Source organism: Gavia stellata, chromosome 1, assembly GCF_030936135.1.
Source record: "Gavia stellata isolate bGavSte3 chromosome 1, bGavSte3.hap2, whole genome shotgun sequence".
Lineage (NCBI taxonomy): Eukaryota > Metazoa > Chordata > Aves > Gaviiformes > Gaviidae > Gavia > Gavia stellata.
The window spans coordinates 12666830-12681680 of NC_082594.1; the positions used below are offsets into that span (position 1 = coordinate 12666830).

General features: G+C 38.6%; 1 protein-coding gene across 1 annotated transcript; it reads right to left on the reverse strand.

Moving 5' to 3' along the window:
• Nucleotides 1-1146: 1146 nt before the first annotated feature.
• FAM76B (family with sequence similarity 76 member B) lies at nt 1147-14303 on the reverse strand. Its single transcript, XM_059817170.1, has 10 exons — nt 14199-14303; nt 13876-13940; nt 13489-13543; nt 11863-12018; nt 10591-10787; nt 8519-8566; nt 8240-8320; nt 7428-7563; nt 4302-4403; nt 1147-3634 (listed from the first exon to the last, which is right to left on the reverse strand). Exons 1-10 carry the CDS (start codon nt 14301-14303, stop codon nt 3545-3547), a joined length of 1035 nt encoding a protein of 344 aa, XP_059673153.1. The 3' UTR covers nt 1147-3544.
• Nucleotides 14304-14851: the final 548 nt, after the last annotated feature.

Below are 14851 nucleotides of genomic sequence, written 5' to 3' on the forward strand. Positions count from 1 at the left end.
ACACCCAGGTTCTATCAATTTAAAACTTCTTTAAGGAAATGTGCTTCAAATGATGCAAATCTCTTTTATGGAGTCAATATGTTACATGGCCAGTTATACAAGTTTTGTGTATGTCACATGGAAGCCGTATCTAAACTAGGTACCACACACTGTTTTGACTTCCTCTCAGCTTTAAAAATAAATGGCCTCAACAAAGCCATTGCAAATTTGCATTAAAATGAGACTAAGAACAATTCAGTGTTAGAATAGCATATTATTCATTACTATACCTAATGTAAAATACACACTGTTTTAAGAGCGGGGCTCTGAAACTCAAAAGATGCCCCTCTTCTAAATAATTGCCTTGACCAGAAAGCTATAGAATCTTACTGTCTTGTTGGTTTGGGATTCTTTTTTTTGGTTTTTTTTTTTTTTGTTTTTGTTTTTTTCATTCTGAACTTTAATTCTTAAATGAGAAGTATTCTGCTGGATTGTGGAAAGATGAAGATTGATCACTGAGAAAAATATAAAGTGAGATCTACAAGTTGCAGCACAAGTGCTCTAAAGACTAGGAGCCGCTGTGACCAACAGCTGGCAGCAGGTTGGCGTGGGCGCCTAACACCTCCTGACAAGAAAGAAAGAGAAATAGAAATTATCAATCTGACAGTCACCTAACTTGTACACAGTGTATGTAAAGGAAGAACAACCTTATGGTTAACAGACTAAGACTGTAATTCAGGTACTTCTAAACATGAGTGCTGATGTTAATCAGAACATAAAAAGCCCGTTGAGGGCTTTAATAAATGTCACTAGATTTCAGTTAAACCTCAAGGTTTTTTTTCTTCTCTACAAGAAAATATTTCTATGTATTACAATCCTGTTGTAGAAAACCAAAGTATTTTCTTGAGAGCAATTAATCTGAAGCGCTAATTTGTTACAATTTGTAGACAGCCCAAGGTGTCTAATCTTCCCAGAAATCTAAATACTAAATGCAAGTATTAAATTCTACCTTTTTTTTGTCCACAGACTTTTAGCAAGTGACATAGCATGAGGGATTAACATGAAATATGAATTTCTGAATAATTTTAAAAGGACAGATTAATGTTTTGATAAGATTTTATTGTGAAACATTGGATTTAGAAAAGGTACAAAATGTCAATGCTCAGATGTGTGCCAGTACAGTATTTCAATAGTCTATACATGTGGACAGCTGAATAGCTTCACTGCAGAACGCGTATTTAGACATACTATCTAAAAGGGGGCTGCAATATTCACAGGCTTAAAATACATACATAACTTGAGCCAAAGCAGCCATTACTGGTCAATGCTAATCAACATCTGGAAACAGGCTAAAAAGCACAATACAGTACAACAATCTCCTTGCAGATCCACATTTAAAGAACATCAGTTTATTATGTCAATAACCTACAGCTCCAGGACACTATTTTCAGGACTGGGATTCAGTTGGCTGGTTTACGACTTTAAAAAATTAATGTTAAAAATGAGATTATGAAAGAAAACCTGCAGGTATTTAATTAGAACTAAACACTGTGAAGCCCCTAAAAATTTTTCCAACTGGGATTTATAAAGTCAATTACTTCTAACATAGAACTTCTGTTTGTTCCTTTAAAATGTCCTTACTGCAGCTTGAACAGGTATCATTAAATTATCTTAATTCAAAAATTTCAATTTGCTATTTATTTCTGTGTTTTAAAACCAATTTCACCAAACATGGGTCACCATGCAACTGGAAAAAAAAATTATCAAAATACTAACTCCGAATTAATGAAAGTCATAAATTTGTATATTAAAAAAATCCCCAAAGGATAGCAGCATTCTCTACCATAGTAAAGAAGAGCATTTATAAACATACAAAGCTGATTCTAAGGTATAAAAATACACATGTACCATACGAAACAAGATAGCTTGATTTTTTCAAATTATGCAGTAGTCTGTCACTGCTGGAACTTGTTTGGACTACTGAAAAAGTTGTTCATAGTTCAGCACGTGGGTGGACAGCCAAGGAACTTTGCATTTTAGATCTTTAATGAAAAGGTGTGTAGCTTATTCTACACAATTAAGCTTACTGAAATATAAGCAGTTATCTTGTTACCAATCAGTACCCAGAGCTGAACTAAACTTTTACTTACGTAAGTCTACTTCACTTTATGTCTATTCATAACTCAACTTCCTGAGCAGAGACCTTGGGGTATACTAAACTATATTTAACAGAAATTTCTGAATATGACTGATGCCCATTAGGAGCAGAGCTAAACTTAAACTGATGCAATTTAGAAACAAAATCTACTCAAAACATTAAAACAACCCACGTTTTGACACCACATCCACTCCCTTGATTTATTTCAAGACCATTAGTTTTGGCTACTCTTTTCTCATTGTGTATCTTCAGTAGGGGATGAGAATCTTGCAATTCATTAAGAATCACCATAAGTTACAACTAAGTACATTAAATAAGACAATGGGGAATAATTTTTTTAAAAAAGTTTGAGTGTGTATCATTAATTAAGGATGTAACATTGGGGGTACAATGCCTGCTATGGAATTAAAATTAGCACTGTGCCAAATGGGAAAAAAATACAAACAAACCACTAAACTCCAGTGTGGCAAAAAAAAATGTCGTTTTTTCTTCAGGAATTGTTTGGCATGAGCAGCACTAACAAAATTCTACACCTCACAGACACAAGCTACAAAGGTTATCTAAAGCCAGTACTCACTGTCCATCAATTAGCTAGCTCTTAATGCTGCTTCAAGCACTGCACTAGCCACTTTGATCTTTGTTTCAGATTCCTCTGTACACACATTTATATTTACATAAAACATTTATTAAACATGATTTTAAAACATAAAAACCTTATGTACAAAATACCAACATTCCTATAAATAAACAGTTGGAGAAAGGCACTTGCAAGAAAAATCTACAGTAAATCTTACAAAAACCACACTGCCTCTGTTACTGTACAATAGATAATCTTTCAGTAAATCCCTATCACAAGAATGTAAAACACTAATTACTTGTTATAACTAAGAATATAACCGTTACAGTTGTATTTACACATACATATATGCATTTTTTTAGTTTCACTTGAGAGCACCATGATTTCCATTCTAAATTTATATTTTGATACAAAGTAAAAGAACAGTTGCCAGAAACCAGTGTTCAGTGTCACTGCAGATTCATAAACTTTTGGCTGACATCAGTGTAGTTTAAAAGACTCAGTTGCTGCTTTGTAAAAAGTACACCTAGTTTGTTATTGCATGTTGTCCTTTTAGAGAGAGCACTGCTATGTTCTCTATGCAATTGTTTAATACTATTGCTGGCAAAAAGTTTCCAATATCAAAAAAATAAAAACATTCTTCAAGCCAGTTGAAGTATTTCATCTGAACAGTAACTAAAAAAAGCTGCATATTAATTATAAAAACACGTAGGAAACATGCCAACTAATCTGGTGTGCAAAAATATTTTTTCCACCACACAGGATTTTAAGGGCTTCACAGAATTACTCAAATTTACATTGAGTAGCAAACCCCATGAATAACCAGTTCCTCAAGGAGATGTTAGTATACTCCCACTTTTATCGAACTTTTTACCCTTTGACAATGCTGCAACCTGTTTGAGCAGTTCTCTGTTTTTGGCCTGCAATACAGACAAAAAAGAAGTTTTAAGAATTACGGAAATGTCTCAGATAGTAGCGTCATGCACTAATTTCCCCTTGCGTTTATGAAACAAATTCTCAAAATCTACATGCTGAGAATATTCAAAGATAATGACCACTTCTCAAAGATTTGTGTATGCTTTTTGATGTGCACATTCCATCTTTAACAGAAAACGTAACCACATTTCCTGTGTTGCAAAATGTGGTGTTCTGAGGTATTGCACTGAGTATCTGTTCAGTCTGTGATTTATAAGGCAACTAATTCAGGCTTTCTTCCTGATAAAGTAGACATATGCGCTTTAACAAGAGACATTTAACTGTCAATTGTGTGAGGCTGAGCCGTTAAATCAGATCAATAGCACACTGACAAGTGATTAAATGTCAGAGAACAGACGCAAAATAACATAACCTCTGGGAAAGCATGTGAGGTAAGCCTCTATCTCTGAAAGTTAGAAAGTAATTCTTACAGTGAGTTTAATTCATATGGAGATTGTCTGTTGACTGCAGAACTGCTGTACAATGCATCTGAAGTGAAATGTGGTAATGACCATTCAAGAACTTAGTACTATTTCATTGCTGTGAGTGAACAGTCTGAATACCTAATTCCATCTGAAGTTATTTCTCAAATATTGATAAGCAATTACTCACCTGCAACTGTTCCACAGTTTCCTTGTGAGCTTTCTCCATACTGTTCATCTTTGTCCTCAAGTTAGACTCCTGGTACTGGAAGTCTGCCTTCAGTTCTGTCAACTGAAAACACAAATTCTATGGAGATTCATAGATTCAGTATACATCTTCTAATCAATCTGTAAAATCTTTATGGAAGCCTCAGGAATTTCAGGAAACACTGTATTTATTTACTATTGTAGCACTGACAGCTCAACACTTAAGAAGTAGGTTGAAAAGTAAGTATGTCTATTTTATATGAAGAAAACAACTGTACTTATAGAACCATATTGTTTGCTCAGGATTTGGTATAAAGAAGGTTAATCCCCAACAAAAAAAATTCAAATACAAGACTAATTATTTATAATATTAGCTGTTCTTTCAGCTGTGAGATACTTACCACAATCTTCAGTTATGTCTCTTCAGTTATATGGTACAGTAACACATGAAAAATCTTCCATACAAAGATAACAGAAAGGATTCCTTCATGTCCTTTTATGCTACAATTTGTCCTAAACAGAAGTATACATTCCAGAGTTTCACTGCTTCTTGATCCACAACAATAGTGAATTAAACTGTGTTATTAGAAACGTGTAATTAAAATAACTTACAATTTAATTCTGAGTGTATGGTGTAGTATTGCTGCCACTGGGTCTCTCCTGAGACAGGCAGAGATCCAGATGATATACACTAAGGCAGGTGTTTCTAAGTTGTGATATATGCTTCTATTCAAGCAGCTCATTGCTTCTTCTGGAAGCATTTGCAGCTGGGTGAACTACTAACAGTTTGTTTTATATGGACCCAGAGGTTTTAGGAACCACTTCTTTAAAAAGTTTGGTTCCTCAAAGCATCCCAGATTCACCTGGCTATTTTGAACCTCTCCAGTCAATTTGGATTTATCAGGAAATGAAGCCTCTTTGCTAGCAAAGAAGCCCACTATAACAAACTAGAGCACCCATTCCTAAAACAACTACCAAGACTGCTATTACCAACCTCAGTATGTGTCAAATCACATGTAATGAAACAAGGTATTCAAAAGAACTATTTCAGGACCATTTGACTGACAATGTGCAGATATCTTGATACAAGGATATATACCTCACTGTACACAGAATGCTGCTCAAGGTATGTACTTACGGATGTTGTAAATTCCAGGGGATCCAGTACAAAACCACATACCACAAACTAAGTAGCAAAAAAACCTAGTGGTAGTACTGCACCATAGTAAAGTATGCAACTAGACGAGCAAACACACCACCTGTGAACATACAGCAAATTGGGGTCCCTTCCTAATGATCAAGTCTCAGGGCCCCACAGTAATGTCTTGGTGTCTCACTAATGTTTTGCCCAGAAAGCAAAACAAGGCTAGTACTGCAAACAATAAGCACTGGTAGTGACACGGCTGAGATCTTGACTCAAAACAAAAAATGATGAATGAGGATTGTCTGCAAAGCTGGTGTACTGAGTTGTTTTTGTTGCCATACGTTACACATTTCGGAGGTTTTTCTTTTGGAGTGCTCCAAACTGTTAAAATGCTGTCCCAACACAAATCTTGGGACAAGATCTTAGCAGGAATCTCGCACAGGTCTGGCTCAGGCTTTTATCCCAGGACATGTCTTTACATTTACTGTCTCACAGTCAAAAAAATCGCAGTGCATTCATTTGTTGTAAATTTTTCAGCTATGCAAACACTGTACAATGTGTTCAGTACTTCTCCCTCTCCCAGCAGCTGAAGAAAGTAACTGGTATTCTGAAAGTGAGTAATTCAGGCCTGAAGGAGTCTAAGTTCAAAGAACTCTGAGGTCAAATAGATAGGTTTAGCAGTGAGGATATTAAAATTATTAGATGCTCTCCCTATGGAAACAGCACAAAACAAGTTACTGCAGTGGTGACGCAGAATTAGGTGACATTTCCTCACCTAGCCCTTTTGTTAGCTTTGCTCAGGACATCAAATATAAAAAGAGGTAAGCGAATTTCCTACTGACTCACGACCTGGCTTTTTAAGAGAGAGATAAGGGCCTTAATGCTTGTCCTTTGAAGAAACTACCTGAAAAGAATCCATGACAGACTGTTCAGCTCTTTCACATTAACTGCTTAAATGGTTGAAATAGCAAGTACTTCCAACATTAGTAACATTAGGTATATTATAACAGTGATACAAACTAAAAATGTTCAATATCCTTTACATAACAGATTTAAGTGTAAAAATGCAGATACTGAGATACGGTTTTCCACTTTGGAAGCAATTTCCTTTCGGGATCAATGAGCCATTCTTAACCATCAAAAATCTGGTAGGCCACCATGCATCTATAATCAAAATTTTACTTGAAAAATATAATACATTTATTTTTAATACAACTTCATAACCTACTCAGTCCTGAACAGACTATCTCGAGCCACTGTTACAGTGTCTTAAAATCACCTAGTTAATCAGATAGCAAAGAAATAAGCTCTACTAAAGGCAGAGGAAAGCACTCATTTGCAGTTATGCCTCTCTTCTTGCTAGTCATTACATTGTTTGAAAGGTGAATCTCTTGTGTGGGTTTCACTGCAGTCATTTGGGACTGACTTTATTTTGCTTTGCTACCAATCTTTTCAAATCAAACCACTTAATTTTCGTACATTGTACTTGTAAATTTGGACATCAACTCATGAATTATGGCTATAGTAGCTTTAGTTTAAAACTAAACAAAAACTGTGCTAAACTCAGAACGGTTACTACTCTTAATTCCCCTCTTGTGTGCCCATCAGTCTATGTAGGTATCCAGGATCTTTGCTGTGACCCAGTTTAAAATATGTAAAACATACAAACAACTGTTTGGCATTTTATCCATCACCTGTGGCATGCAGCTTGAGTAACAGTGAAGCAGATGGCTAGCTTCTAGATGGCTGAAGTGAGGTAAGCTGAACTCCTCTTTGACTTAGAGCCAAAATATACTCATGATACAAAAGTCCCAAACTTGTCCCTTTAAATGGTAAGATCTGATTAGTTGCTGTATAAAGAAATTGTTTCTGATTTTTGTTTTATCTCAACATTTGACATTCTTAGGAGTCTACAAAATAGAAAGCAAAATTATAAAGTTCTTATCAAGCAGGTGCAACTTTTACCTTTTTATCTTTTTCTAAAATAGTCTGATCTCTTTGCTGCAGAAGACGTTTAAGTGACATTACTTCTTCTTTCAGCTGACTTATGAGGACAAAGTTGTCAGTTCCCCCACTGTCTGCTGACTGATTTATAGAGCTACTAAAAATAAAAACCAATAGTTACTTACAACATCAATAGAAAAAAAACAGTACTTTTTTTTAAATTTCAAATTGGATAATTAATAATTCCACAAACATCCTTAAGGACTAATGCAAAAAAAGTATGTACCTGACAGAAATGGATGCAACTGGCAAATTACCTTACTAATGGCACACATTACATACACCTGCAGAAATATAATTAAGTATTAGCTTTGAGGGGGACAAATACCTTTGACTGAAACAGCCACTTTTACTTTTATTCCAACTGTTCGGCCAGAGACAGAATAAAGATTCTGTCTCACACATTAAGGTCCAAAAGACTTCTCTAGATACTAGATCAGCTTAAAGCAGCAGGTTCAACCCTGCACCTAATCCACAAAACACTGATGTTAGGGAATACTGTTTCATTGATAACTGTTGCCTCGTACATATGCTTTATTTAATTCTGCCCCAAACAACTTAAAAGCAGTAACACAGTGCCAGTTTTCTGCTAATAAAGTAATTTACTTGACTGACAGCACTCAGATGCCACCCAATAATCTGTCTGGCTGGACAATAGTTTAACCTCCCTCATTCTTCAGACCAAAAAAAAAAAAAAAGAAAAGAAGCAACTGGCCACAAATCAGTGCTCTATTTGGTTGAAATGGCTCAGCTTTACAAAAATATAACTTTACCTATCTCCATTTGATGGCTTGGATTCCAGTTTGGGTTTTTTCTTTGGAGTTTCATTCTGAATAGCTGCAGAGGATTTATGGCTGAAATCAAACAAAATGTAAACCTAAAGCCTCATACTATATAACTCTCTAGTATCACCATTTGGTACATGTAAAATAACTAACTCATGCTCCTAGCTGGAATGCTAGAGACTAGCCAGAAATGCAAGAAAAAAAAGTCCTTTAAATGAAAATGGCAAGATAAAATAAAAGGAAATTAATAAATAATATCATATTTACCTCTGTTTCCATAGTCCCTGATCTTGTTCTGGACTCAGACTGCTGATTCTGAAATATGTGAAATGTACTTGGTAACTGACCAAATATGCCATTATTTCTAAGTTTATGTGAATGGTATCTGTACTCGAGAAAAATTCACACCCCCTTTGCTTTTTTTTGATAAAGAATGTTAACAATTATGAATTTTCAGTTGGACAGTTGTATTATCTGTCATATTCATGATCACTCTTTACTATGTCAGGATGCTATAAAAATATTCCTTGGCTAAATGTTTACATTATTGTAAGACACAAGGGGGTAGACTTCAAGACTGATGGCTAAACCTTTTGGCTGATATCTCCCAATTTTTGTGAGCTTATATTGCTAATCTTGTACTCAGCAAGCTGGTCGAAAGCAGCATTCCTGGGATTCCCATACTGCAGTATGAACATTACCTGAAGTGGTCCTTATGTGGTGGCATAAGAGCAAAGTTAAGTTTTGGATCCCTGAAAATAACTGCTGCTCAGGTCTAAATATTTGGTTTCAATAATTTCAAAAGCAACTAATAAATGCCATTGATATAGGAACGGTAGAATGTAGAAGATTGCACTGAATTAAATAGTTCAGTGAATCTGTATTTCTACCTCATTGTCTCTATTGCCTCATCTTAACAATAACCGAAATGGATAGGGAAAGAGTCTCGTATTTATTGGACCAGAAGCAATATACCCATGGCAGCCTACAGAAAAAAGGTGCCAAGTCAGAAACATTGTGATCTGTATAGAGATACGCTTACTTTTATAACTCTTGAGTATATTAGAAGATCTATTCTGTAGTAAAGAGCTAACTTACTTTTATTTAATCCTTACTATATCTCTGCCACATGCATTCAATTAGATTTAGCTTGTTGTAACTCAATTTTCAGCAGAGATTTGAGAGAACAGGAACATGACAAGAATAATTTTCTTCTTCAAAGTCCTGAAAACCCAAATCTTATTTTTCTCTTTTCTTTTTTTTAAGTGAAAGTATGCACATTTCTCTTCTCCTCATTCCCAGTATCATTCCAGCTTATTTTGCTTCTATCTTTAAGTCATGCGTAGTCAGACAAGTTTCAGTCAAAATGGAAAATTATTAGCACTAGAAAAGTGAAGCTTAGAATTAAAGTGTTTGTGTGTCTGGGGTCAGGGTCATTACCATTGCAGCTGTAGTATGTACTATCCAACATAAAAATAAAAATAAAATAAGTAGTTCTGAAGTTATGCTGCCATAAGCCTACCAATGACAGTAAGAATCATGACTACTATTATACTGGCATAAAAACCAAATCAGTTCTGTGATTTACGACTAAATAAACTGAGTATGTACGTTAAGGTTGGCATGTTGTGCATGCCACGGCCAGAGATGGCATGCTGAGAAAAGCCACAGAAGATGGGACAAAACTGTGTGAAATGTTATCACAGTGCCAGTAACCGAACTGACAGTGTTATTTTCCTATGTCTGTATGACAGCCACTCACAAACTGCCTATTCCAGCAAGATTTGATTATAAAAACTAGCAAAGAGATACAAACTGGTCCTAGACTGAGGGTGGTCCCACACTGTTGCTTCTGCTTCTCCATTCAACTGCAAATGTGTGCACACAAACAAGTCAGGATGAAGCGGGTTAGGGTGGGGATTCTGAGTGAAGTAGCTGTTCTGTGCTCACTGCTAATACACACCTTTTAACCCATGGTAAATGCATGTAAAATAGCAGTTATCACACAGCAGTTACTGCTTAGAAAGCCAAATTCAAGTTTATCCCTAAGTAAATTGTTTCTGTAGCTATTCCGTCGGTTTCTTTTCTAGACTTGCTACCAATTTTAACATTGACTAGTTTGATGATCACCAACAATTGCTGCTTTTTGCTGACCTCCCATCATCCAAACTGTAAGAATACAAGAATTTTGACAGACCATGGAAGAACAACATTCTGCTACTGCTTTTGATGCCATGTTTTAAACAGCATTTCTTATTTCCTTTGATTTGATCTCAGTACTAACGAAACAGAGAAGAGGAAGAGGTATCAACAGCTACTTTGATTTCTGGAATACTTACTTATGATGACTGCTGCTGTGACGATGATGGTGGTGGTGATGGTGGTGGTGTTTTGAATGATGCTGGTCTTTCTCAGTAAGAGATGAAGACGAGGAGTTAGAATGTGAAGATCCTAGGCTCTTCCTCTGTTCTTTTGTCTTCTGTAGCACTCTCTTGTAGGACAGTGTGCAGAGCCAACACAACAACTTTCCATCAACCTTTTGGGAAATAATTCATAGCAGGGTTTTTTTCCAAGTATACTTGCACTAGAAAGATGTACTTCAGTAGTTGCAAGAAAAATTTGTGTCACTTCATGTGTTATCTTTGGGAAAAATCCAGACATCTCTTTGGTATGAAACAGCACTACCATATTTCCAACATATGCATGTTATCTTTTAGTAAAGTGAATCTTATTCCATTTCTTTTCATCATTTAAAGTTACGCTAGAAAGCAGTCTTAGCAAATGTTGGACTCGCTCTATATCACAGAAGTGGCAACAACTTTTTAAAGGGAAAATCATTTTTAGTTTAGACACCATGTACCCTCTCTCAACCCATCGTATTCCAGGCAGAATCAAGATGTCCAGCCAACGTGTTACTTGTACCAAGTAAATTCTTCTGTAAAAACAGCATTATTCTTGGGTTCAGGCAAGAGGCTTTTGAGGTCATTTCCTCAGCACCTTCTGGAATGAGAAAGTGGCACTCACCAAAGCTATTTAAGAAAACAGAACACAAAGGGCTGCTCAGAGCAGTCTGCCTCTCTGGTGCTGTACTTTAAGGCAAGGCAGGCAAATCAGAAGAGGTAAAGTGACAGATTCAAGTTACAGACATACATAAGATCCAACGGATGGGAAAATAAAAATAAACAAATAATAAAAAAATCAAAGCACCAGGAACTGTTCAGCTGCTTAACCTCTGTTCCCCAGCTACGACTGTCAGCTTACGCTTATTTTTAAAAAGAGGGATTTAATTTAAAGTAAGTTAGCTCAGTAGCTAACATAACAGAATCACAGAATCACTAAGGTTGGAAAAGACCTGCAAGATCATCAAGTCCAACCTAAAAAAACCCAAAAAAACCACACACACCAAAAACCAACCCACCCAACACCACACAGCACCATGCCCATCAAGCAACAACTGCAAGTTGCAAAATTTAATTTAAATATTGTAAAGCACAGCAACTTTAGTCTAAGATTAGTGAACTTAAGATACATTCCTGTAAATCTTTCTCTTATGAAGGTGGAACATTGTCTGTTGTGAGCCTAAGCCATTACAGCTGTGGAACAAGGCCTACCTTCCTTCTTCCCTCCTCTTTTCGATCAAAAGCACACTGCTGCTTGCACTGTTCACATGTCTGAGGTGGGCCATACTTCTTCTCTGAGTTGGTACAACGCTGACATTTTGTGCCAATAAATGCTGCAATGATGTTACAATACTGACAAGGCTTGGGCTGAAAAACAGGTAAGTTGAACTGAAGTTAATACATTTACAGTTTCTGTAATGAACCCAGGTATTTCAAATCACACAATGATGCTTCTAAACTACTAGGGTTTCATATAACCTATCTTAAAGAACCTTTTTTCTACCATTTGTATCTTCAGTACTGAACTTTTCCCCTAAAATGATGCTCCTTCAATGGTCAAAAAGAGTCTGGACTTCCCATGAAAATCCAGGTACGTATTCAATGAAAGAAACACATACAATGTGACACAAGTGTAGAGGTATCTGAAACACCTCCAGCCCTGCCTCTTCTGAAATTTTTTAAAAATATTATGATATTTCTCTGTTTTAGTACATTACTAAAGAAATTACTCAAAAAACTTTAGAAGAAGAGTAATCAAGACATTTTTAGACTGGAAGTTTCTGAAAACATCCCTCTCCCTTGCATTACTCAGGGATTTGACAACCCTACAGCTCCAAGATTAGTATCCTGACCCCTGCAATTCTGCAGGAAACTTAAAAAAAACCCAAACAACTTCAGATACCATCAGGTCAGGTTACCAACTTTTATATCATAGACTCAACTAGACTAATACGTTACTGGAAAATAAAATTGCTGTCAGTTAGAAATGGCTGATTACCTTAGTTCCTTTTTTTTGATGGAACTACTGATAAAAAACATTGTTGGATCTGTCTCGCACTTCGTTTTGCTATATTTTAAGTTTTTGAAAGAATGTTACATCTACATTCACAAAATGCCTGACTACATACTAACAGCTGTTACATTTCTCAAATAAGCTGAATTTCATCTAATATGGTTTATGCCAAATATATAGAAGCAATGCACTTTTGTTTCACAAGATTATCTCGATACTTCCTATAAACTAGTATCCACAAGGCGCTTAGATACAGCGTGTGTATTCATGTATTAAAAAAATTATTTTTTTCTAACAGAACTGAAGCTGAAATTCAAGATGAAAAAATGCAAAGTAACATGCATACAGCTAATAGTCATAACATCTTTTCTACTTAATAGCTTAACGTGATTAACACGCATTTAAAAATGTTAAGACTTATATGATATAAAGTACGTGGTATTATTACATTTTCACATTTACCACTCATTAAAAATACAGACAGCTAATGGTCTTTCTGCCATCAATTGGGCATTTATGAGAATACGCAAAGAATTACTTTACAGGCATAAAGTGAAATAACATTGTTTTTACTATGAATAGCTATATTGCAGTTGTTCATAACTGTTAAGCTACTTATAACCACAATGGATTTCAATCTGAAAAAAAGAAACTGTAAGTCACGAAGGAAATCAAGAGCTGCCAGTAGTTTTCATCACCTTTCTGAAAGGTAATTTTTTTTTTTTCCCCAAAAGAAAATAAGAAGTTTAGTTGCAAAAGAACTTTTTTTAACTTAAAACATGAATGAACTTAACTTGAATATTTAGAACTAAGATCCTACTCACCGTTCCAAACTGCTTCACGTTTTGGGCACATTTCTTGCATATCGTATTAGTTTTGCTAAAGATAAAATTGCATAATGTTGAATTCAGCGACAAACACACACCTTGCAATTCTTTCCCATGCAATTACTGGAAAACACACATGCAAACACACGCTGTGGGAAGCAGTTAAGATAAGTGAACGCATCCAACATTGTACTGCATTTATGTGACACACTCGTGTTGCCAGGGCAGGCAGGTTATTTTACTGCGGTTCTGCCCTCTTTAGCATCTCCGCCGGTGCGCATTTCTGCCGTTACAAAGGGCTACGCCTGCGGAACAGCTGTTGCTTCTGCAGGTCCACCGACCGCCTGCGGCCGGACTTCAGCAGGTCACGAAACGCTCCCGTACCTCTCCTGCTGAAACTCGGACCGGCAGTAAGTGCATTTCACGATGGGGTGGGCGATCCGACACTCCTGAGGAGAGAAGAGCGGCGTTACTCCCCTTCGCCAGAGCCACGAAACCCTCAGACCGAGCTCACCCGCGGCCGGTCCCCCGCCGGGCGCTGCCCGAGGGCCGTCCCGCCGGGCTGCCTGCCTGCGCCAGGGCCGACGCCACCCTCCGCCTCCACATGAAGTCAGGGCTGCGAGCCCCGGCGCCGGCGAGGGGGCCCGTCCCGGCGAGCGCTGCCCCGCGCCTCAGCCCCGCCGCGCCTCGCCTCAGCCCCGCCGCACCTTGCACAGCTGCTGGCCCTGGGAGAGCTCCTCGAAGGGGTAGCGCTGGTTGCACTTGGTGCAGGCATAAAGAGCCGGGGCGGCCGCCGCAGCCGCCGCCGCCATCCGCGCCGCGGCCGGCGGGGCGGACACGGGCGGGCCGAGGGAGGGGACGAGGGAGGTGCCGGGGCGAGGGCCGGAGCGGCCGCCTGGGCCGCCGCCGAGGAGCCGCCCCCCCCCTCCTCCCTCTCCCGCCGCCGCCGCGCCTCGGGAGCGCGCCCCGCCGCCGCCCTAGGCCCCGCGCAGAGCCCGCGCCGCCGCGCCGCGTCCCCCTTGTGTCGGTGTCGGCATCGGCGTCACCCCGCGCCCCCCGCCCTTCCCTCCGCCCCGGGCTCGGGCTCCGGCGGCAGCCAATCACCGCCTCGCGCCAAACCTGCCTTCAAAACTCGCCGCCCAATCGCCGCCCCCGCAGACCCCGCCGCCGCCAATCCCGCCGCGGGCGGCCCGCTCGGCGCTGGGCGCTGATTGGGTGGCCTCGCGGCCGCGGCGCTGATTGGGCCGACCAGGGCGATTTCTGCTTTCCGATTGGTTGAAGTGCGGGGGCTCACTTTGACAAAGACCATCCTCTTCCGCCGTCTGCCCTCCGCGCGTGCGCGGCAGGCGCCGTGTGCCGC

Coding starts and splice junctions, on each gene's coding strand:
- FAM76B (XM_059817170.1), bottom strand. CDS start 14,303: ATGGCGGCGGCGGCTGCGGCGGCCGCCCCGGCTCTTTATGCCTGCACC. Junction 13,544..13,875: donor TCCGAGTTTCAGCAGGAGAG/GTACGGGAGCGT, acceptor TTTTATCTTTAG/CAAAACTAATACGATATGCA. Junction 8,567..10,590: donor CACAGCAGCAGTCATCATAA/GTAAGTATTCCA, acceptor CACATATTTCAG/AATCAGCAGTCTGAGTCCAG.